Source organism: Loxodonta africana, chromosome 7 (genome assembly GCF_030014295.1).
Source record: "Loxodonta africana isolate mLoxAfr1 chromosome 7, mLoxAfr1.hap2, whole genome shotgun sequence".
Lineage (NCBI taxonomy): Eukaryota > Metazoa > Chordata > Mammalia > Proboscidea > Elephantidae > Loxodonta > Loxodonta africana.
The window spans coordinates 80,554,926-80,578,685 of record NC_087348.1 but is presented as its reverse complement, the minus strand read 5'-3'; the positions used below and the strand labels follow the sequence as shown (position 1 = coordinate 80,578,685).

Below are 23,760 nucleotides of genomic sequence, written 5' to 3'. Positions count from 1 at the left end.
ACCTGAGTGGAGCCACCAGTCCTTAGGCCCCTGATGTGGGGAGGTGAGGACTCTATTTCATATTCAAAGCAGTGTCAAATAGCAAACACCCACCTCTCCACCGCACAGCTGAAATCATTGCAGTCTGCCAACAAGGTCCTATTCTCCTGAAATAGGCCCACACAGGTCCATGCAGCGGGGAAACGTATTCAAAGTCCATGGACCATTTATGCCTGGACAGGAGGCACTTCTGTCCTGAGCTTCCTCCAGTTAGTGGAGCCGGCAAATTATCTTTTCCCACAGTTGTGAATTTTTTCCTACTCCAAGGCCAGAAGAATGGTTTATGGCGCTAAACAGAGCCTATCTCAGGCTCAGGGGACTCAACAGTCACTAAAGCCAGCTTGGGGCCTGGGGCACAATAAAATATACACAAGCACTTAGCTTTTGCTGAGAGCACCGTTCTTCTCTGGTTTTGGAGGTGTGAGTAGGCTGTGCAGTTGGCTGCTTCTCCCTGAGGAAACTGAGACCAAACACTACCACCAGCCTGCCGAAGGTGCTCCCAGGAATGGGGCCTAAGGGATCCCAGTGATTCAGCTCTGCTAACTTCTGTCCACTTCTGAACCATCTCTCCCTCCCCGCTGCTGCTCAGTCTGGTTTCTAACTTTGTCTTTGATGTTCAGGGCTCCTAGCTTGTCATAAATATAATTGTTTCACTTGTTTTTTCAGGTCTTTGTTATAAGATGGATCACGGGAAGCATCTGGCTAGTCTGCCATCTTGGTCTTGCCTCCCAATAGTTGGTTGCTTTTTTGATTGTAAAAACTGAGAAATACTCATGTTGGCTGTGCCACTACCTTCTCTCTATAAACGCAATACCACATTCTGTCAACCTTCTGTATAGCTCTCTTTAGATTGGGCCCTCCTAGATGCCATCTGGTCTTGCTGCTCATTACAGTAATTGCTTTCCACTTGCTTCTGACCATGATAAGTTTTGTCTCAATATCAAGCCTTCTGATTTAGAATCTCCGTATGCTGGGCCTTTGAACAACCTCATTCCTAAATGGGAATCATGGTTATTGTTATTATTACTATCATTGCTATTAGAAGCAAGAGAATAACTATAAAAATAATGTTGCCATGTAATTGTTTAATATTAATTTTACAAGGATATATCAGCTATATTGTCACTTGCTATTCACATCAGCCACACGAGAAAAACTGGAAAGATTCTGATTTCTGAATAAATGAATTTCTTCTTTTAATATCTGGATCACAGATGCATACATCCATACTCAGAAGAAAGCTACTCTGTCATGGGCATTCATTCCTCTCACCACTTAGTATTCCTAAGACTCTTTCCAAAAGTATCCCTTATTCATAGGACTTTTGTTTACTCTCAAGCACTGAATCCTTCATTTAGCTCTTTGAACCACATTACCCATCCCGATTGGCAAACCCTGGTTTCTTTCCAATTTACTCTTCCTTATTCTCTAGTCCCCCTTACCTACTTGACTAACCTAGTCAGCCCAAAAGACATGTTTCTATAGAAGAGGGACAAAGGTTGAGTATGCTCTTAATTACAAGAAATAACCTTCTGAAGATGGATGAAATCGTCTTTAAAATGGGAGACATGGCCTTTTCCTAGGAACCAAGGAAGTCAGGATCTTACGCAATACACTGTACTGGAGGTTTTAGGAAACCAAAGCAGAAGATTTCAGCAATAACAGAAGCACAACTCTGTAACAAAGAGATCTGTGAGAGAAAACAGAGGAGATAAAATCTTAAAATATGGAAGCATAACATACAAGAGATCCCCCAAGATAAGTGTGAGCAGAAGAAAAGAAGAACCAGCATCGTTTTCCTTTTGAGCCTCTAGGGCTGCACGTTAATGACGTAGTCTCAGAAAGGCATTTGCTCATGTCAGTGCAATTGCTTCTAATATTCTCTCTCAGGGACCCATTATTCCATGACGTTGCTCTAATCAAAATGGTGGATACACCTTTATATGTGTACTTATTTAATCAGTGTCTGAGCGTTCCCATTAATTTGTAAGCTTCATGAGGGTGGGTGGTTTTGTTCTTCGTTATTTATCTACTACAGCGTCTGGCAGACAGCTACTACTTAAAACGTATTTGTTAATGAATAGCAAATAAACAGATGGTTATTAAGTTGAATTCCTAGTCACAAGATCCGATGTTAGGAGGGATGGGAATAGTAATCACAAAACATTCCCGAGTATAAAAGTTGGATAAATGAGAAGGAAAGCCATAATTCCCATAAGAGGATAGTTTGGGTATATAAGAAAGATAATGCTTAGATCAGACGCTTTCCTAACAAAGGAGTTATCAATGGTCTTGTGATGTAATAAAGAGAGAATAAGGGGCAGACATTCTGAGAAGAGTTCAAAAAAAAGTAAATGATGTGACAATCGATAAGAAATGGGAACTAAAATAATTGATGGATTTACTTATGTACAACATTCTTTCCATTAAAAATCCTGCCTATTGTGCTGCTTTATAGCATTCATGAAACCTCAATAAAATAGCTTCATGGTAGTTTATTTTCCAAAATCTGAGTTATTTAACTTTTTATAATATCCACATATTTTCAGCATATAAAATAATTATTCACTGTATATTAGAATGCCTAAGCAAGGGTTAAAGGATGGTGACAGAGACTTATAAAGTCTGTAATAAAAGCCTTAGCCTTTTGAGAGAATTAGAGGAATAGACTAGGAAAGGAGTTGCTGTAAAACAGCCTCATTCTGCAAAATACACCTAAAACAAACAAACAAACAAACCAAACTTGTTGCTGTCAAGTCCGTTCTGACTCATAGAGACCCTATAGGACAGAGTAGAACTGCCCCACAGAGTTTCAAAGGAGTGCCTGGTGGATTAGAACTGCTGACTTTTTGGTTAGCAGCCATAGCTCTTAACCACTACTATGCCACCACCTAGGAGACCTAGGAAATACTTGTCCTTCTATAGGATGAACAACAAACACTCAAAAACTGCATGACAGCCAGAAATATGTCTGTCAGCAATACCGTAGTGATGGATAAAAGGGAGCTTCTCTCTGAGACCAGAATCATTCCTCTGCAAGACACTAAGTAGGCCTAGCTCAGGAACAACTGCTTATCTCTCAGGAGTCTGTCTCTGTCTGAGGGAGGGTGTCTTAGTCATCTAGTGCTGCTATAACAGAAATATCACAAGTGGACGGCTTTAACAAAGAGAAATTTATTTTCTCACAGCATAGTAGGCTACAAGTCCAAATTCAGGGCATCGGTAAAATGGAAAGGAACTTTGCCCAGTCCTATGTCATCTTCATGATCACTGGCATATTCGAATATTCGAGTCCATCGTTGAGTCTATCATGCCAATCCATCTCACCAAGTTCTCCCTCACCCTTGCTGGCCCTCTAATTAAACAAACGCAATGTCCTCTAGTGACTGATCCCTGCTCTATGATGTGTCCAAAGCAAGTGAGTCAGATAATATCCTGTTGTAATCCATAAGATTTCCACTGGCCATTTTTTGGAAGTAAATCACCAGGCCTTTCTTCCTAGTCTGTCTTAGCCTGGAAGCTCTATTAAAACCTGTCAACCATTGGTGACCCTGCTGGAATTTGAAGTGCTGATGGTATAGCTTCCAGCATCACAGCAAAATGCAAGCCACCACAGGATCATAAACTGACAGACAGGTGGTGGAGATAGGTGAATAGTATTATTTATAAACAATAATAAATAATTTATAAAGTCTCATGACAGAAAAGGGAGAGAGAATCATCTTACCTTTTCCAAATGAAGCCCTAATATTAATATATATATATATATATATACAGTAAAAAATAGACTGGGAGCTTGAATGAGTAAGTGAATGAGTGAGTTCGGCTAATAACAGGAATTTTTATAATGAAAGGAAAGGGATGTCATAAAATATTATTTTTCAGCTTCTGCATGTTTTTTCTCTGAAGCATATACATTTGGTGCTAAAATAACTTGATACCATGGAAGGCTGTAAAGCAATAGTAAGTGTGCATGTAAACATGAAGCTGTAAATACACACATCAGAATGGAAAAAATCGTGTGCGATTAAGTAGCTATATGCAACTGTTTGGAATCTGGAAGTATTCAAATACTGCTGCTCTTTGTTATTACTGACCGTGAAATAAAAATAGAAAAATTTTTGATTTGGAAAAATTTTGAGGATGTCATTTTTTGGATAATAATTTTTAAAAATTCCTAAATAACCAGAACATTGTACAGTTCCATAAATTAAGCTAAATGAGGAAGTTAGGGGAGAAAGACAGATAGATGTCTGTTTAGCTGGTGATTTTTTTTCCTCCTTATCATAAAATGCAGGCATTCTTATATAAAAAAAAAAAAGATAAAATACAAAGGTATGCAGAATCGCCTGTAATTCTACATGCTAGAAACACATTTGTAAAATATTTTGGTTTATTCTTCCAAATTAATATTTGTATCATAAATAGAGTGAATGAGGGGATTAAATCAATAAGTTGAAGTCCAGACCTTTCCAATATTTATGGTCAAACACACGTAACAGCCCAGCCTCTACCCAACTCACCAGCCTCAGGTACAGCCACTACTGAGGGAACCTGCAATCCTGACTAATACCTGCTTAAAGTGTCTCAGCTCCATTAACTGTGATCCAGGGAGGGCAATCTGTAGTTAGATTGAAAATCCTCTCCCTGAACAGGAATAGTTGCTCTTCTGGGACTCCATGGCGTGACAGCACGAGAAACAAAGCATCAACAGGTTGTAACCACAAGTTTATGGGCACAAAAAACACATTTGCAAAGGAATCCCTTGGAATTTTCCAGTTTCTGCCGTATGTCCCCAACTTATAAGAAGTTCTTATTCTCGAACTGTCGTATTATTTCTAACTGCTGTCTTGCCATCAGATCTGCAGGAATGATATCTGAGGCACCCTGTAATTTCACATCTTGTTACCCAAGGCTGTCATTTTCTCCAGTGACTTTGTTCAACAAACAACACTTACTTGATCTAGAAATCAGTTAAGCCATTGAATCATTACTGAAGATTAAATGTGTACTTGGATATGTCTTGTATCCTTTATTCTTTCCCCCAAGAGGCTTATATTCTAGTCGTATAGATAACATTAACCACTTATAAATATGCAAAGAATTAAATGTTAAGTTGTATGTTGCTATCTACAGAGCTACGAAGATTCAGAGAAATGTGAAATCGCCTACTCTTTCTAACTCAGTTTCCTTTAGAAAAGAAAGTTTGAAGCTGAGACAACGAAAATTACAAAGTAAAATAGAAACAGATATTATATGAGGACTCGGGGAGATTTTATAGTGTGTCTAGACTGAAGAAATAAAGAATTGATGGAAGATTGACTTTCTTCTGAGAAAACAAAAAGCAGCCCTAACAGCTGTTTGGTCGTGGCTGGTCATACTGATAGCCACGTAACATAAGCAATTTCACAAAACATCAACATCAGAGATGAAAATAAGAGTGTTCTATAATTATGTCTGTATTAATTATCTAGTGCTGCTATAACAGAAAGTGGGTGGCTTTAACAAAGACAAATTTATTTTCTCACAGTCTAGTAAGATAGAAGTCCAAATTCAGGGTGTCAGCTTCAGGGAAAACTTTCTCTCTCTATTGGCTGTGGAGGAAGGTCTTTCTCTTCAATCTTCCCCTGGTTGAGGAGCTTCTCTGCACAGGACCCTGGGTCTAAAGGATGCGCTCGACTGCTGGTACTTCTTTCTTGGTGGTATGAGGTCCCCAACTCGCTGCTTGCTTCTCTTTCTTTTTATCTCTCTTAAGATAAAAGGTGGTGCACGCCATACACAGGGAAACTCCCTTTACATTGAATCAGTGATGTGACCTTAGTAAGGGTGTTACAATCCCATCCTAAGCCTCTTTAACATAAAATTACAATCACAAAATAGAGGACAACCACAGAATACTGGGAATCATGGCCTTATCAAGTTGATACACTAATTTTGGGGGGGGACATAATTCAATCCATGACAATGTCTGAACAGACACAAAAAGACAAAAAGACCAAATGCCTCCTTCTCCCAGATAATAACAGTAACTCTACAGCACTGATACAATTTTGTCAATGTTAGATCTACCATAATTTTCTTGAATTTGATTCTGCCAATGTACTTTTCGTTTATGTGCATATTGTATTTCAGCCAGCTTTGTGTGAGTTTGTGTCATTACCTTAGCCAGTTCTTTCTCAGTTCCTACTCCTGTTTTACAGAATCCAGCGATAATACTATCAGTCAGGATAGGCTAAGGTGTGCTGAGGTAACACACCCCCACTCCTATATCTCAGCGTGCTAAAGAATCAAAGGTTTACTTCTTGTTCAGACTATGTAACTATGCAGGCTCTTGGGGTGAAGAAACACTGTATCGCAGTCAATCAGGGGCCTATTCTGATGAACGCACTAGCATTTTATGAGATGGTAGCCTAACAAAAATCTTCAGGGTACAAAAAAGGAGGAGGAGAGAACATGGAGAAGCTCTTAATCACTCTTAATTATTTTCTCCCTTAATTGACACAGGTCACTTCTACAAATATTAGACTTGCCAAAGCAAGTCATATGGTCAAGTCTAACTTCACAAGACTGGACATGTGTGGTCCTTCCATATTCTTGGAAGAAGAAAAGAATTGGAAATATTGGTAAATGCAGTAATTACTACCCCAAGAATAATAAGCAGATATTTCTAGTTTTTATTTTCTAATTACTGAAAAACATATTTTCAAGCTGTACTTCCTTTGAAAAATCTTCAGAAAAATTCTTTTTCTTCCTGTAATTATTTTTCCAAAGATTCAAGTTGCTGTAGAAGCAGTTATTAATTTTTGTATTTCTTTATATGTGAAGGGAGTAATATTATTTTAATTTCTTAATGTACTAATCTATAAGCTCCTGTTCTGTCTACCTGGGTAGCTAAAGCTTTCTTAGCTTTCCTGGGTCAGAATTTTCTGAATATACAGACCAGCTTGACTTAATTAATTTTTCTGACATCCGTTTATTCAGCTGATCTGGGATCTTCTAAACAAACAAACAAAAATAACTGTAGCCTTTGGATATTCTTTTAACAAATATGGTACATAAACATCTATATGTTACCCTGTTTACAACATTTTTGAGAGAATTAACTACCAAATTTAGAAGCAAATTCTGTATTTCTCTCTGATCTATTTTGGTCATGCAATAGAAGTTCTACACATATGAATTGATAATGAACCAGTTTTAATTAAAGTAAGAGAGAGAATATAACTCTGGCAGACTCACTTGAATGTATTTTTTTTTTATTAACTTTTATTGAGCTTCAAATGAACGTTACAAATCAAGTCAGACTGTCACATATAAGTTTACATACACCTTACTCAGTACTCCCACTTGCTCTCCCCCTAATGAGTCAGCCCTTCCAGTCTCTCCTTTCGTGACAATTTTGCCAGCTTCCAACTCTCTCTATCCTCCCATCCCCCCTCCAGACAGGAGATGCCAACACAGTCTCAAGTGTCCACCTGATATAATTAGCTCACTCTTCATCAGCATCTCTCTCCTACCCACTGTCCAGTCCCTTTCATGTCTGATGAGTTGTCTTCAGGAACGGTTCCTGTCCTGTGCCAACAGAAGGTTTGGGGACCATGACCGCCGGGATTCCTCTAGTCTCAGTCAGACCATTAAGTTTGGTCTTTTTATGAGAATTTGGGGTCTGTATCCCACTGATCTCCTGTTCCCTCAGGGGTCCTCTGCTGTGCTCCCTGTCAGGGCAGTCATCGATTGTGGCCGGGCACCAACTAGTTCTTCTGGTCTCAGGATGATGTAGGTCTCTGGCTCATGTGGCCCTTTCTGTCTCTTGGGCTCTTAGTTATCGTGTGACCTTGGTGTTCTTCATTCTCCTTTGATCCAGGTGAGTTGAGACCAATTGATGCAGCTTAGTTGGCCGCTTGTTATCATTTGAGACCCCAGATGCCACATTTCAAAGTGGGATGCAGAATGTATTCATAATAGAATTATTTTGCCAATTGACTTAGAAGTCCACTTAAACCATGGTCCCCAAACCCCGCCCTTGCTCCGCTGACCTTTGAAGCATTCGGTTTATCCTGGAAACTTCTTTGCTTTTGGTCCAGTCCAGTGGAGCTGACCTTCCATGTATTGAGTACTGTCCTTCCCTTCATCTAAAGCAGTTCTTATCTACTAATTAATCAGTAAAAAAACCTCTCCCACCCTCCCTCCCTCCCCCCCTCATAACCACCAAAGTATGTGTTCTTCTCAGTTTATACTATTTCTCAAGATCTTATAATAGTGGTCTTAGGACAAATATTGTATTTAAAAAAAAAAAATACAATATTTGTCCTTCTGCCTCTAATTTCGCTCAGCATAATGCCTTCCAGGTTCCTCCATGTTATGAAATGTTTCACAGATTAGTCACTGTTCTTTATCCATGCGTAGTATTCCATTGTGTGAATATATCACAATTTATTTAACCATTCATCCGTTGATGGACACCTTGGTTGCTTCCAGCTTTTTGTTATAAACAGAGCTGCAATAAACATGGGTGTGCATATATCTGTTTGTGTGAAGGCTCTTATTTCTCTAGGGTATATTCCAAGGAGTGGGATTTCTGGGTTGTATGGTAGTTCTATTTCTAACTGTTTAAGATACTGCCAGATAGATTTCCAAACTGGTTGTACCATTTTACATTCCCACCAGCAGTGTATAAGAGTTCCAATCTCTTCGCAGCCTCTCCAACATTTATTCTTTTGTGTTTTTTGGATTAATGCCAGCCTTGTTGGTGTGAGATGGAATCTCATCATAGTTTTAATTTGCATTTCTCTAATGGCTAATGATCGAGAGCATTTTCTCATGTGTCTGTTAGCTGCCTGAATATCTTCTTTAGTGAAGTGTGTGTTCATATCCTTTGCCCACTTCTTGATAGGGTTGTTTGTCTTTTTGTGGTTGAGTTTTGACAGAATCATATAGAATTTAGAGATCAGGCTCTGGTTGGAGATGTCATAGCTGAAAATTCTTTCCCAGTCTGTAGGTGGTCTTTTTACTCTTTTGGTGAAGTCTTTAGATGAGCATAGGTGTTTGATTTTTAGGAGCTCCCAGTTATCGGGTTTCTCTTCGTCATTTTTGGTAATGTTTTGTATTCTGTTTATACCTTGTATTAGGGCTCCTAGGGTTGTCCCTATTTTTTCTTCCATGATCTTTATCGTTTTAGTCTTTATGTTTAGGTCTTTGATCCACTTGGTGTTAGTTTTTGTGCATGGTGTGAGGTCTGGGTCCTGTTTCATTTTTTTGCAAATGGATATCCAGTTATGCCAGCACCATTTGTTAAAAAGACTATCTTTTTCCCAATTAACTGACACTGGGCCTTTGTCAAATATCAGCTGCTCATACATGGATGGATTTATATCTGGGTTCTCAATTCTGTCCCATTGGTCTATGTGTCTGTTGTTGTACCAATACCAGGCTCTTTTGACTACTGTGGCTGTATAATAGGTTCTGAAATCAGGTAGAGTGAGGCCTCCCACTTTCTTCTTCTTTTTCAGTAGTGCTTTGCTTATCCGGAGCTTCTTTCCCTTCCATATGAAATTGGTGATTGTTTCTCTATCACCTTAAAATATGACATTGTAATTTGGATCAGAAGTGTGTTATATGTATAGATGGCTTTTGGTAGAATAGACATTTTTACTATGTTAAGTCTTCCTATCCATGAGCAAGGTATGTTTTTCCACTTAAGTATGTCCTTTTGAATTTCTTGTAGTAGAGCTTTGTAGTTTTCTTTGTATAGGTCTTTTACATCCTTGGTAAGATTTATTCCTAAGTATTTTATCTTCTTGGGGACTACTGTGAATGGTATTGATTTGGTTATTTCCTCTTCGGTGTTCTTTTTGTTGATGTAGAGGAATCCAAGTGATTTTTGTATGTTTATTTTATAACCTGAGACTCTGCCAAACTCTTCTATTAGTTTCAGTAGTTTTCTGGAGGATTCCTTAGGGTTTTCTGTGTATAAGATCATGTCATCTGCAAATAGGGATAACTTTACTTCCTCCTTGCCAATCCGGGTACCCTTTATTTCTTTGTCTAGCCTAATTGCCCTGGCTAGGACTTCAAGTACGATGTTGAATAAGAGCCGTGATAAAGGGCATCCTTGTCTGGTTCCCGTTCTCAAGGGAAATGCTTTCAGGTTCTCTCCATTTAGAGTGATATTGGCTGTTGGCTTTGCATAGATGCCCTTTATTATGTTGAGGAATTTCCCTTCAATTCCTATTTTGGTGAGAGTTTTTATCATAAATGGGTGTTGGACTTTGTCAAATGCCTTTTCTGCAGTAATTGATAAGATCATGTGGTTTTTGTCTTTTGTTTTATTTGTATGGTGGATTGCATTAATGGTTTTTCTGATATTAAACCAGTCTTGCATACCTGGTATAAATCCCACTTGGTCGTGGTGAATTATTTTTTTGATACGTTGTTGAATTTTATTGGCCGGAATTTTGTTGAGGATTTTTGCATCAATGTTCATGAGGGATATAGGTCTATAATTTTCTTTTTTTGTAATGTCTTTACCTGGTTTTGGTATCAGGGAGATGGTGGCTTCATAGAATGAATTGGGTAGTATTCTGTCATTTTCTATGCTCTGAAATACCTTTAGTAGTAGTGGTGTTATCTCTTCTCTGAAAGTTGGGTAGAGCTCTGCAGTATAGCCATCCGGGCCAGGGCTTTTTTTTTGTTGGGAGTTTTTTGATTACCGTTTCAATCTCTTTTTTTGTTATGGGTCTATTTAGTTGTTCTACTTCTGAATGTGTTAGTTTAGGTAGGTAGTGTTTTTCCAGGAATTCATCCATTTCTTCTAGGTTTGCAAATTTGTTAGAGTACAATTTTTCATAATAATCTGATATGATTCTTTTAATTTCAGTTGGGTCTGTTGTGATGTCGCCCATCTCGTTTCTTATTCGGGTTATTTGTTTCCTTTCCTGGATTTCTTTAGTCAGTCTAGCCAATGGTTTATCAATTTTGTTAATTTTTTTGAAGAACCAGCTTTTGGCTTTGTTAATTCTTTCAATTGTTTTTCTGTTCTCTAATTCATTTAGTTCAGCTCTAATTTTTATTATTTGTTTTCTTCTGGTGCCTGATGGATTCTTTTGTTGCTCACTTTCTATTTGTTCAAGTTGTAGGGACAGTTCTCTGATTTTGGCTCTTTCTTCTTTTTGTATGTGTGCATTTATTGATATAAATTGGCCTCTGAGCACTGCTTTTGCTGTGTCCCAGAGGTTTTGATAGGAAGTATTTTCATTCTCCTTGCATTCTATGAATTTCCTTATTTCCTCCTTAATGTCTTCTATAACCCAGTCTTTTTTCAGGAGGGTATTGCTCAGTTTCTAAGTATTTGATTTCTTTTCCCTAGTTTTTCTGTTATTGATTTCTAGTTTCATTGCCTTGTGGTCTGAGAAGATGCTTTGGAATATTTCGATGTTTTGGACTCTGCAAAGGTTTGTTTTATGACCTAATATGTGGTCTATTTTAGAGAATGTTCCATGTGCGCTAGAAAAAAAGGTATACTTTGCAGCACTTGGGTGTAGAGTTCTGTATAAGTCAATGAGGTCAAGTTGGTTGATTGTTGTAATTAGGTCTTCCGTGTCTCTATTGAGCTTCTTACTGGATGTCCTGTCCTTCTCCGAAAGTGATGTGTTGAAGTCTCCTACCATAATTGTGGAGGTGTCTATCTCACTTTTCAGTTCTGTTAAAATTTGATTTATGTATCTTGCAGCCCTGTCACTGGGTGCATATATATTTAATATGGTTATATCTTCCTGATCAGTTGTCCCTTTTATCATTACGTAGTGTCCCTCTTTATCCTTTGTGGTGGATTTAAGTTTAAAGTCTATTTTGTCAGAAATTAATATTGCTACTACTTTTTTGCTTATTGTTTGCTTAATATATTTTTTTCCATCTTTTGAGTTTTAGTTTGTTAGTGTCTCTAAGTCTAAGGTGTGTCTCTTGTAGGCAGCATATAGACGGATTGTGTTTCTTTTTCCAGTCCGAGACTCTCTGTCTCTTTATTGGTGCATTTAGTCCATTTACATTCAGCGTAATAATTGATAAGTAAGTGTTTAGTGTTGTCATTTTGATGCCTTTTTATGTGTGTTGTTGACAATTTCATTTTTCCACTTACTTTTTTGTGCTGAGATGTTTTTCTTTGTAAATTGTGAGATCCTCATTTTCATAGTATTTGACTTTATGTTTGTTGAGTGGTTACGTTTTTCTTGGCTTTTATTTTGAGTTATGGAGTTGTTCTACCTCTTTGTGGTTACCTTAATATTTACCCCTATTTTTCTAAGTAAAAACCTAACTTGTATTGTCCTATATCGCCTTGTATCCCTCTCCATATGGCAGTTCTATGCCACCTGTATTTAGTCCCTCTTTTTGATTATTGTTATCTTTTACATATTGACTTCAATGATTCCCTGTTAGGAGCATTTTTTTTTTAATTAATCTTAATTTGTTTTTGTGATTTCCCTATTTGAGTTGATATCAGGATGTTCTGTTCTGTGACCTTGTGTTGTGCTGGTATCTGATATTATTGGTTTTTTGACCAAACAATTTCCTTTAGTATTTCTTGTAGCTTTTTTTTTTGGGGGGGGGGGTTGCAAATTCTCTAAGCTTGTGTTTATCTGTAAATATCTTAATTTCACCTTCATATTTCAGAGAGAGTTTTGCTGGATATATGATCCTTGGCTGGCAGTTTTTCTCCTTCAGTGCTCTGTATATGTCATCCCATCGTCTTCTTGCCTGCATGGTTTCTGCTGAGTAGTCTGAACTTTTTCTTATTGGTTCTTCCTTGAAGGAGACCTTTCTTTTATCCCTGGCTGCTTTTAAAATTTTCTCTTTATCTTTGGTTTTGGCAAGTTTGATGATAATATGTCTTGATGTTTTCCTTTTTGGATCAATGTTAAATGGGGTTCAATGAGCATCTTGGATAGATATCCTTTGGTCCTTCATGATGTCAAGGAAGTTTTCTGTCAACAGATCTTCAACTATTCTCTCTGTATTTTCTGTCCTCCCTCCCTGTTCTGGGACTCTAATCACCTGCAAGTTATCCTTCTTGATAGAGTCCCACATGATTCTTAGGGTTTCTTCTTTTTTTTAAATTCTTTTATCCGATTTTTTTTCGGCTATGTTGATGTTAATTCCCTGGTCCTCCAGATTTCCCACTCTGCATTCTAATTGCTCGAGTCTGCTCTTCTGACTTCCTACTGCATTGTCTAATTCTGTACTTTTATTGTTAATCTTTTGGATTTCTGAATGCTGTCTCTCTATGGATTCTTGCAACTTAGTAGGGCTCTGTTGAATAAGCAGAGATATTAGACCTGGGGAACTTGTTTTTCCAGTAAATCCGCTAAAAAAAATGCAGTCAGATCCCTATCAGAGCTACTTTTGCATTATAACAGCCACCTTGTTCCCTGTAAGGATGAAAGCCCGAGATTTGGATCATATATGCTTGGCTGGAGCTGGTTCTGTGTCTTTAGTCCAATTAGGGAAGGATTTTTGGTCCCTGGGTTTTTTGTGGTTGCTTCTCTCAGGCCGGAAGAATGGGTTAGGAAAAGACCAAAAAAAAAAAAGGAAAAGCAAAGCTGCGGAGCCAGGAGCCGTTCTCCCTTTGACTCAGGAAATTCCAATGTTAATGAAGCTGCCTGGGAAGGGGAGGGGAGGGGAGGGTTCAGAAAAACAGCAGAGAGTAGCACCTCAGAATATAGCCAAAGTTGCTTATCTTGCTCGGGGTGACTATTTTATCTGAGATTCCTGAGGGGCGTGTTGCCTATGTGTGCTGGCTGTGTGGAGATTGTACCCAAGGGTCTGGCCCGCTAAGCCGCGGTCATATCCTCCGCTGCCAATCCAAAGCCCAGCATCAAGGTTCCCCTGCTGGGATGCTGCACTCCCGGCTCCAAAATCAGTTGCTGCTTCCCAGGGACTTCTCGTCCCACCAGCTGCATCGCCGCGCCGCCCCGGCGGACCAGCTGGGACCCCTCCAGGGGTTAGTTCAGGGGAGTAGGGCTGCACCCCGTGTTTGCACCATGACCAGATTCCTCATTCACCTCCCCTGCGCCCAATCCAAAGCCCGGTGCCAAGGTTCCCTGGCTGGGAGGCTGCACTTCTGGCTCCAAAACCAGTCACTGCCTCCCAGGGACTTCTCCTTCCACCAGCCGTGTGGCCGTGCCACCCGTGCGGACCGGCTGAGCCCCCTCCCGGGGTCAGTTCAGGGGCTAGGGCTGTGCCTCGTGTTTGCGCCATCACAGATGTCGTGTTCAGCTCCCCTGCGCCCAGTCCTAAGCCCAGCGCCAAGGTTACCTGACTGGAACGCTGGCTCCAGGTTCCGAAAACAGTCGCTGCTTCCCCGTAGTTGTTTGTTCTCCGTCTCTCTCACTCAGGTCAACTCTTTAAATCTGTGTTTGTAGTTCAGGGTTAGTAGATTGTCATGTATGTGATTGATTCACTTGTTTTTCCGAGTCTTTGTTGCAAGAGGGATCTGAGGTAGCGTCTACCTAGTCAGCCATCTTGGCCCCCCCTTGAGTGTATTTTTAAATGACTCCTTTCTTTACAGGTCAATACTTAGCCCTATGATTATTACAACAGTAGAAATAAGTTGCGTCTTTCCACTCTTACAATAATCACATGGCAAAGTAGTTTTGTGTGACTGTCTTCAATATCTTGTCCCCAGCTTCTGGAATATTTACCTTATATTATTCCAAAGTTTCTAATACCCCATATGAATTAATATGTAATCCCATAGCATAAAATTTGTAACCTTAGTAACCTATATCACCAACCATTGATTTCTTAGGACATAGGATTCTGTCCTTTCATTTTTCTGTCACTAAATAGCCACCTGTAGATGTTCATAAATATTAATTTAATGAATATGTCTTCGGTAGTCAGGCACCATTATTCTCTGCTTTCTGTATTCCATTTCTAAATGCATGTCTTCTTCTCTTCCCCTGGGTTCTAGGTTCTAAACTTTCATTTACAATCTGTTATGGAGAATTTTCTGAACCAGAGTTTACTCAAGTGGAAATAGAAACTATAATTGCAACTACATCATAACATCCTGGTAAGAAATACATGTGTTAATATAAGTTCATTGTTTAGAGCAGCAAATACTAAAAACAGTTATATACTATCATTATTTTATTTCTAAAATCTTGTCTTCAAAACTGTCTATAATCTCTGAGCAAGTTTCATTCTGTCGCTTTCATATTCCCTATGATGCCCCAGAAACTGCTACAATTTAAAAATGATCTGGCTTAGTTACTTGCAATTTTGAGATGAGGCATTTAAGAATTCTACATATCAAACTATTCATCTGAAAACTAGAGAAACTAGTCTCTGTAGGGCTACTTTGATGATTAAACAATGCACGTGAGCAGATTTTGTAAACATTCAATCCTTACAGAATCCAAAACACTCATTAATATCCTTAAACTCCAAGGCTTCAATTTGTCATACTCACCTTTGCTCCGCTGATTTTGTCTAGACAGTAAACGCATTCTTATGAGTGTATGAAGGAAATATGAATTCTAAGACAGACCCTCCATGGTCTTGACTGCTTAGTTTCCTCTCTTGAAGAAAATCCTCAAAATTTGCTCCCTAATTTGCTTGGTCCTGACCCCATAGATTACAGGATTGAGGGCTGGGGGCACAACCACATACAAATTGGCCACAAAGATATGGATATATCTGGGGACATTGTGGCCAAAACGGTGTGTCAAAAAAGAGAAAAATGCTGGTGTGAAAAAAGCTAAGATAACACCAATGTGAGAGCCACAAGTGTTGAGAGCTTTGAGTCGGGCCTCCCAGGAGGGCAGGCGGAAAATGGCATGGAGAATCCTGACATAGGACAGAACAATAAGGAGCACATCCAATAATAAAATAGACATACCTCCAAGGCCAAACATTATGTTGACTGTGATGCTTGCACAGGCCAGGCGGGCAATGCCCATGTGCTCACAGTAGCTATGAGGGATGATATGGTGCCCACAGAAGGGCAGCCTCAGCAAGAGAAACAGCAGTGGAACAACCATACACAGGCTCCGCAGGATAGCTATGCCTGCAATGATGCCAATAATTTTGCTGGTGAGGATCATGGTGTACCGAAGGGGTTTACAAATGGCAATGTAGCGGTCAAAGGCCATAGCCACAAGAACGATGCTCTCCATAACTGTAAAAAAGTGGATGAAGAACATCTGGGAAAGGCAGCCTCCAAAAGATATATCCCTGAGGCTAAACCAGAAGATGCCCAGCATTTTGGGGATGGTGACTGTGGAGAGGCCCAGGTCAATGGAGTCCAACATGGCCAGGAAGTAGTACATGGGCTCATGGAGACTGTTCTCAGCCTGGATCACAAACAGGACAATAGCATTCCCCAGGAGTGCAACAAAATACACAAATAAAAATGGAAATCCAATCCAGATGTGCACATCTTCTAGGCCTGGGATGCCCACTAGGAGGAATGAAGAAGGTTGGAACTGGGTGTCATTAGGAATAGACATTCTTCCTGCCACTGTTAGCTCCTGTGCATACCAGAGTTAGATGTTGACTTCTCATTAGGAATTCTTGCTCCACTTCCTTCCTTTTCCAGATTCCTGATAAAATGCAAAATAAGATTTTAATATTCCTTTTTTCCTGTTCAGTGTTATCCAAACTTTTCTGCCATCTTTACCCGAGCATAAGATGGCTCCAGGAATAGAGCAAGCCTCACTCTTCCCCAGATCATTTCCACCCATAAAAGGTTGAACAAGAAATGAGTGGTAAGGAATCAAGAATAAAACAAATGAGAATAACAAAGGTCTTTGTTCTATGCATCTGTTGTTGTTATATACAGTGCATTTAACATACGTGAAGAGTGCATGTAACGCCACCCATTCTCTTAGGGGGCTACTTAAGGACCTTTAAAATATATATGTTTGTGTGTGTGTGTATTCTTCTATCTGATTCTGAAAGCAGAGATCACAAATTCACTTTTGTTTATTCATGTCAATACTTTGACATATACAAACTCTCAAATAAAATGTTTGTTAAATTAATCAGTGATAGAGGGAAGGCAGAAGAACAACCAGTTATGCCTCAGATGATTAACAAAAAATTTTCATATTTTCATCTTAACTAGGTCTTCCAAAAGCCATCTTCATCTGGAATATTTTGGATCTTGAAAAAAGACAAGGATATAGAAATATTTTAAACAGGACTTTTAAAGTTAGGCTGCAACTTGTGCTTATGAACTATTTTAAATTGAGATGGTAATGGTCCTATAATTCATTGAATCCACAAAATCTCAAATTCATTTAAAAAGCTGTCTTTGAGGAATCAATTAGGGATACTTAGAAAGTTTCCAATTTCCTGAGCTACACCTTGTAAACCCCACGTGTCTGTCAACTTGTCGTACTGCGGGGGCAAGAACGGTGAGACTGCGTCTTACATATTTTGGACATGTTGTCAAGAGGGATCAACCCCTGGAGAAGAATATCATGCTTGGTAAAATGGGTCAGTGGAAAAGAGGAAGCCCCTCAATGAGATGAATTGACACAGTGGCTGCCACAATGGGCTCAAGCATAACAAGGATTGTGAGCATAGCACAGGACTGGGCAATGTTTTGTTCTGTGGTACACAGGATCGCTATAAGTAGGAACCTAATAACAACAACTTACCCTGTTTAAATCCTACCTAAACTAACCCTACTTGTATATGGGAAAGGGGTATCATTTCGAGGTTCTCTTAAGATTAGAGTCCAACAAAGTAGCCCTCTCGCCCAGATCTTTGTGTCTTTCTGGATATTCTCTCTTTGATACTAAATAAATAGGAATGTGTTAACTGATTTTTTTTATACGGCAACTAGCTTGAGTGTCAAATGTGGAATATATTTATTGTGAATTAATATCTTGAGGCTTTCATTATTGGGTAGCTATGCCTTAGTTGAATTGATTTTGCAAACTGTGTAGAAGTGATAGGCTCTGAAGATCCCTGGAAATTAGGGTAGTTCATATTTGAATGCCACCCATTGGAGATGGATACATAGAAATGGCATCATGCCTTTCTTTAACTCCAGATAAGATCAACCTCTAGCAAAGAATGTGGTGTATCTGGGGCCTATGAAGCATGGCAGAAATGAGAAATAATTTGGGACAGTATATCAAAAACAGTAAAGCAGTTGCTGAGGCAGAGAAAGAGATATTATAGGAAAAATTGATTTCTTTTCTCAGTTCTGTACCAGAAAACTGTCAGATATAAAAGGATCAATAAGAGAGGTGGGGAAGGACCATTCACAGTTCATTTTAGCAAATATTTATTTACTTCTTGATATGTACTAGGCCTTCACTTAAGGAATTTGAATAGAAAATTTAAATAAGACTTTGCTCATATTCTCACAAGTTAATTTGAATAAAATATTGTGTTATGATAAAAAAAATACAGAAAAAATTGTGGGTATGGAGTTAGGACAAAAACAAAAAGCTTCATGGAGGAGGTAAAATAAATCAAAGATTTAACTATAGTTTTTCTAGAGAAAGAAGTATGAGAAGTTTATTCAAGGTGGAGAGAAGAGCACGTATGAATGGAGAATAGGAAGAAAAATTATCAGTGGCTTTACTTTGTAGGGTAAGCTCATTGTTTTGCCATCTAGGACCTGAACTCTATGGCCCTCTATACAACCTTCTCCAGATTCTGGATATTGAAGAGTATCTAGATCACCCTCAATACCTGCCTAGCACCTGAGGTCATAGAAATATATATTTTTTTCTAAAATTCCAAAACAAAGAAGACCGTCCTATTCTACCTGATGATTTTCTAGGAGGGGTCCCCAGAATTGGTTCCCTTCTGAGTACCAAAATAGCCATATTTCCCACTTGATCAACAGTGTGCGAAGCAGCCAATTATTTATTCATTCCAAAAGTATATACACATCTATTCTAGCAACATATATTCATGTATCCTCCAGTCTCTGCCAGGTATAGTGATGAGCCTGAGACATAGCTTCTTCTCCATGAGACCACAACTTCCAATGTCCTAAAGTCCTGAAAATAACTTACTCCAAATAGTCATTTTTTCAATTCTTCATCTTGTTACTCTACCATATTCTGCAGCATCCCACCACACACACCCTTTGACCTAAGTGCAAAACACCATCTTATGTGCTGTAAATGATGAAGATAAGAAGAGAATTTCAACCAGAGCAATTTTTCCCCCGGGGGACATTTGGCAATGCCTGGGGATATTTTTAGTTGTCAAAACTGGGGGAAAGTGCTGCTAGAATCTACTGGGCAGAGGCCAGGGATGCTGCTAAACATCCTACAATTCATAGGATAGCCATCCAGGACAAAGAACTATCTGGCCCAAAAATGTCCGTAGTGCCATGCCAAGGTTGAAAAACCCTGTTATACACCTTTATATCTGACATCTTTCTAATTCCTAGTCTCATGATAGATGCTGCTATGAAACTATCTTAACTCTTGCACATTATTCCATTTCTCAGCTGCCTCCTCACCTTAGTGTTTGCTTCTCACCTTTGTATTTGCTTCTATTAAAAACAAGCAGCAAAAGCAAAAAAAAAAAAAAACCACTACGAACATTCATGAACATCCTCCACAATTCATTCATTCATGAATTCCTTTATTTAAAAACATACTTGTTGATCTCATATATTAGGCCAGGCAATGTGCTAAGTACAGAGGAAACATAGTCTTTGATCTCTCAATGGTCACATTTAGCCTCTAGTATATATAGGGTCACTCTGAATCAAAATCAATTCAATGGCACTGAGTTTGGTATAAGAAGAGAAAAAATACCTGATTTGTACATAATTTTCTTCTGCATCTCACCTATGGCTGCATGTGTGGGATTATGGACACAAAGAAATACATGCATAGGTAGAAACTTTTATGTAGCTATGGTAGTCTGTGGGTATAAAATTTGCCATGCTTAAATCTTGCCTGTGCTCTTCCTTTTTCCCCCCCAAATCTCAATTATACACTTACTTGTCCACCTTCTCTCTATTCTAGCTTAGTGTGAACTCGTTCTCCATCTCCAAGCTATCTCCCACCACTCAACCAGAATAACACAGCCTTACCTTGATTTCCAAATTTCTCTGAGAGGTTGGGCTTTGAAAACATCATCTGGAATCTCTCTGGGATTACACTTTCTTTCTTAACCGAGGAATAGGCATTTATATTGGTCCTGCAGCCCTGCAACCACTAGGATGGGGACTATGGTCTCCCTGGGTTTCTGGCAAAGACTGATATTCACTGGAGAGTTCTCCTAAGAAACTTCCCATCATACACTGGAGCTAAAAGGCAAGAATCATCTACTCTTTCCCACCCAAAAAGAGACTGTGCATTTTCTGCTTTCCAGATTAAAAGCCTACGATCCTGGTTAACACCTGGGCTGTTAAGATAGTTCTCTGCCATCTTCTTCAATGACCTGCTGTATCAATCTTCCCTTCCTATTTTTTTAATAAATCATCTCTGTCATAGCTTAAATCTTGATATATCTATAATCCTTTTGCCCTATTGCTTTTGAACTATTTAGGTGAAAGATTTGCTAAAGCAACAAAGATGGGAGGGGCCAACCTCCTAGAGAGAAGGAAACTCACTAAGAGAAGCCTAATTTTATACTTCCCATTTTACCCCCAGATATTTAATGACTGTAAGAACAGAGAAAAAAGCTGAGGACCAGGGCAGTGGTAAATCACTCAGAAGCAGGGAAACGTGCAGAGTTTTGTCAAATTATCAGTGCTAGATGGAAAAAAATGCACTTAGGGGCTTTTTTAGCCTGTACTTGAAGAACCAAGATCCCAGAGTGAAAACAGGCACAAAGAAGTGAAACCAAACATCTATACCACTCTTCTCCTAGAGCCATTTCCTAATTCTTAATCTGTATAGGGCAAGTGGAGAAAGCAGACAAAAAACAGAGCATTTTAGTGATGGCTGTCTTAAGGTGCTAACAAGACAAAGATTAGTGTTCAGGACATACCAAGGAGGATGGAGCATAATAAAAACCCTTGGAAAGTTACATTAACAATAGATTTTTCATCAGAAACTATGGAGGCCAGAAGGGAGTGGGATATTTTTAAAGTGCTGGAAGAAAAAGAAAAAAAAAAAAAAAAAATCAAGCCAGAATGCTATACCCAGCAAAACTATCTTTCAAAAAATCAAGGAGAAGTTATGGTATTTCCAAATAAAAAAGGTAGAGGAAGTTCTTTGCTAATAGATATGCCTCCATAAGAAATGCTAAAGGGAGTGAAATGAGAGGATGAAATGAGAGGACATTACACAGTAACCCAAAACCATATAAAGAAACAAAAAACTTCAGTAAAAGTGGATATATAGGTAAATATAAAAGTCAGTATTATTTTATTTTGTTTTCTAACTCTTTTTTTCCCACATAATTCAAAAGACAAATGCATACAACAAAGATTATAAATCTATGTTAATGGGTATACAATGTGTGTGTGTGGTGTGTGTACTCTGTGACAGGAACAACATAAAGGGGGGAGACGGAGTTATGTAGGAGCAGAGATTTTATATGATATTGAAACTAAACTGGTATCAATTCCAACTAAATTGTTGTAGATTTAGGATATTATTGTGAGTCCCAGGTAACCGCTAAGAAAATATCTTAAAACTACATACACAAAAGATTAACTGTTTCCTTTTCTCCCAGGGTGGAGGCGGATGATAAGTTTCTTTGCATGATGGTGACATATTGCAAGCTCATTGTCTTTGTTACTGGCAAGTTGCAAAACAAAGACCTCGAGATTTAATGTCCGCTCCTGTAGGTCTATCCATATGACTCTTCACCAGACGTTCTTGCCCAGATCTTGACTAATATTTCTCCTTTGAAGCCTTTATCAAACAATCAGGCAATTCTTTCCTGTACATGAGTTCATATGCATCATTAAATACAACCATTTGTCTTTCCACAATTGAAGTTATTTGGTTAGATTTTCAGAAGTCTTCTGTAACTGATCAATACCCATTTAGACTTTTTAAGGTCAGACTGGTGAATTAAATGGGCATATGACGGGAACCACCACCCCTACAATGTAGTATTGCTTTGATTTACTACTTTGAATGGGACAAGAGAAGGTGCACTGTCAGAGGCGTCTACCTGGTCTTGCTTAAGACAATCCACCACAATTCAGGAAATCATATGAAGGTTTCACCAGCTACCAATATATTTATCCCAATAATAAATTTGAAATGTCAAATTTGAAAATTATTATCAGACTTGTCCCCAGATCTATTGTATCCTCTCTGAGCTGAATCAGGGCCAGACCTTCATGTATTTCCTAGGCCCCGTCACTATAAATTGGAACCGACTCAATGGCAATGAGTTACATACCCCTAAAGGAGCCCTGGTGGCATAGTGGTTAAAGCACTGGGCTGCTAACCTAAAGGTGGGTGATTCGAATCCACCAGCCACTCCACAGAAGAATGATGTGGCAGTTTGTTCCTGTAAAGATTACAGCCTCGGAAACTCAATGGGATAATTAATTCAACTCTGTCCTATAGGGTTGCTATGAGTCAGAATCGTCTCACTAGCAATGGTTTTTTGATTTTATATACCCCTTGGTTCCTGAGTGGTGCTCTTGATTAGTAATTTTTGGTGGTTTGAACCCATCCATAGGCACCATGAAAGAAAAGCCTGGAAATCTGCTTCCATAACGATTACAGCCAAGAAAACTCATGATGCAGTTCTACTCTGTAACACACAGGGCCACTATGAGTTGAAAATGGCTCGACAGCAATGAGTTTTGTTTTGGTTTCTTTATACACCCTTTACTCTCATGTGGAAGAGAGAGAGTTAATACATTCAGTAGTAACATCAGTTTACACCTTGTGTCCAAAATTCTTCAAAAGTTCCTTCTATTCCTTGTTCCTTAATGCATGATTAACCAAAAAAATGGTGGTAGGTTTCTTTAGAGAAAGACTGGGAAAATCATTACTGAATATATTTGCCGTAGGGTGGCAGGGTCCGTTCACATAAGGATCCGGACTTTTCCTTAACCAATGGGTTTTAAAGCTAAAAACTGGCTTAGATAGAGAAACTGAGCAAGGAATCATGACATTTCATAGAGAGAGCAGAACTCATCTTCCTGATCATCTATTTTTAACAGTTTTATTGAGGTAAAATTCATATACCATAAAATTCAGCTATTTTAATGGTGCAATTCAATGATTTTTAGTAAAATTAAAGGTTTAAGAAATCATTGCCAGAATCGAATTTTAGAACAATTTAATCATCCCAAGGTATCTGTGGTCTCCACTTGCAGTCTATTCTTAATTCCATCCACCCCAAGCCTCCGGCAACCACTGACTTACTATCTCTATAGATTTGCATTTGGAAATATTTTATAAAAAGGAAAAGATACAACATGTGGTCTTTATGTTCAGCATCTTTCACATGAATAATGTTTCTGAAGCGCAATCATTGTGTAGCATGTAACAGTAGTTTATTCCTTTTTATTGCTGTAAATTATTCCATTATATGTCTATTTATTCACCAGTTGATGGACATTTGGATTGATTACACTTTTTGGCTACTAAAAATAATGCTCCTATGACATTCATGACAAGTCTTTGGGTGGACATATATTTTCATTTCTTATAGGAAAATAGCTAGGAATGGGATTGTTGGGCCATACAGTAATTTATGTTTGACTTTTGAAAAACTTCAAAAATGTTTTCCAAAGCAGCACTGTATGAGGGTTCCAGA

At 38.6% G+C, this 23,760-nt stretch overlaps 1 protein-coding gene across 1 annotated transcript; it reads right to left on the bottom strand.

Moving 5' to 3' along the window:
• Positions 1-15,602: 15,602 nt before the first annotated feature.
• Positions 15,603-16,748, bottom strand: LOC100662728 (olfactory receptor 52E8-like). The gene has a single exon (XM_010602492.3). It carries the CDS (start codon positions 16,542-16,544, stop codon positions 15,603-15,605), a length of 942 nt encoding a protein of 313 aa, XP_010600794.2. The 5' UTR covers positions 16,545-16,748.
• Positions 16,749-23,760: the final 7,012 nt, after the last annotated feature.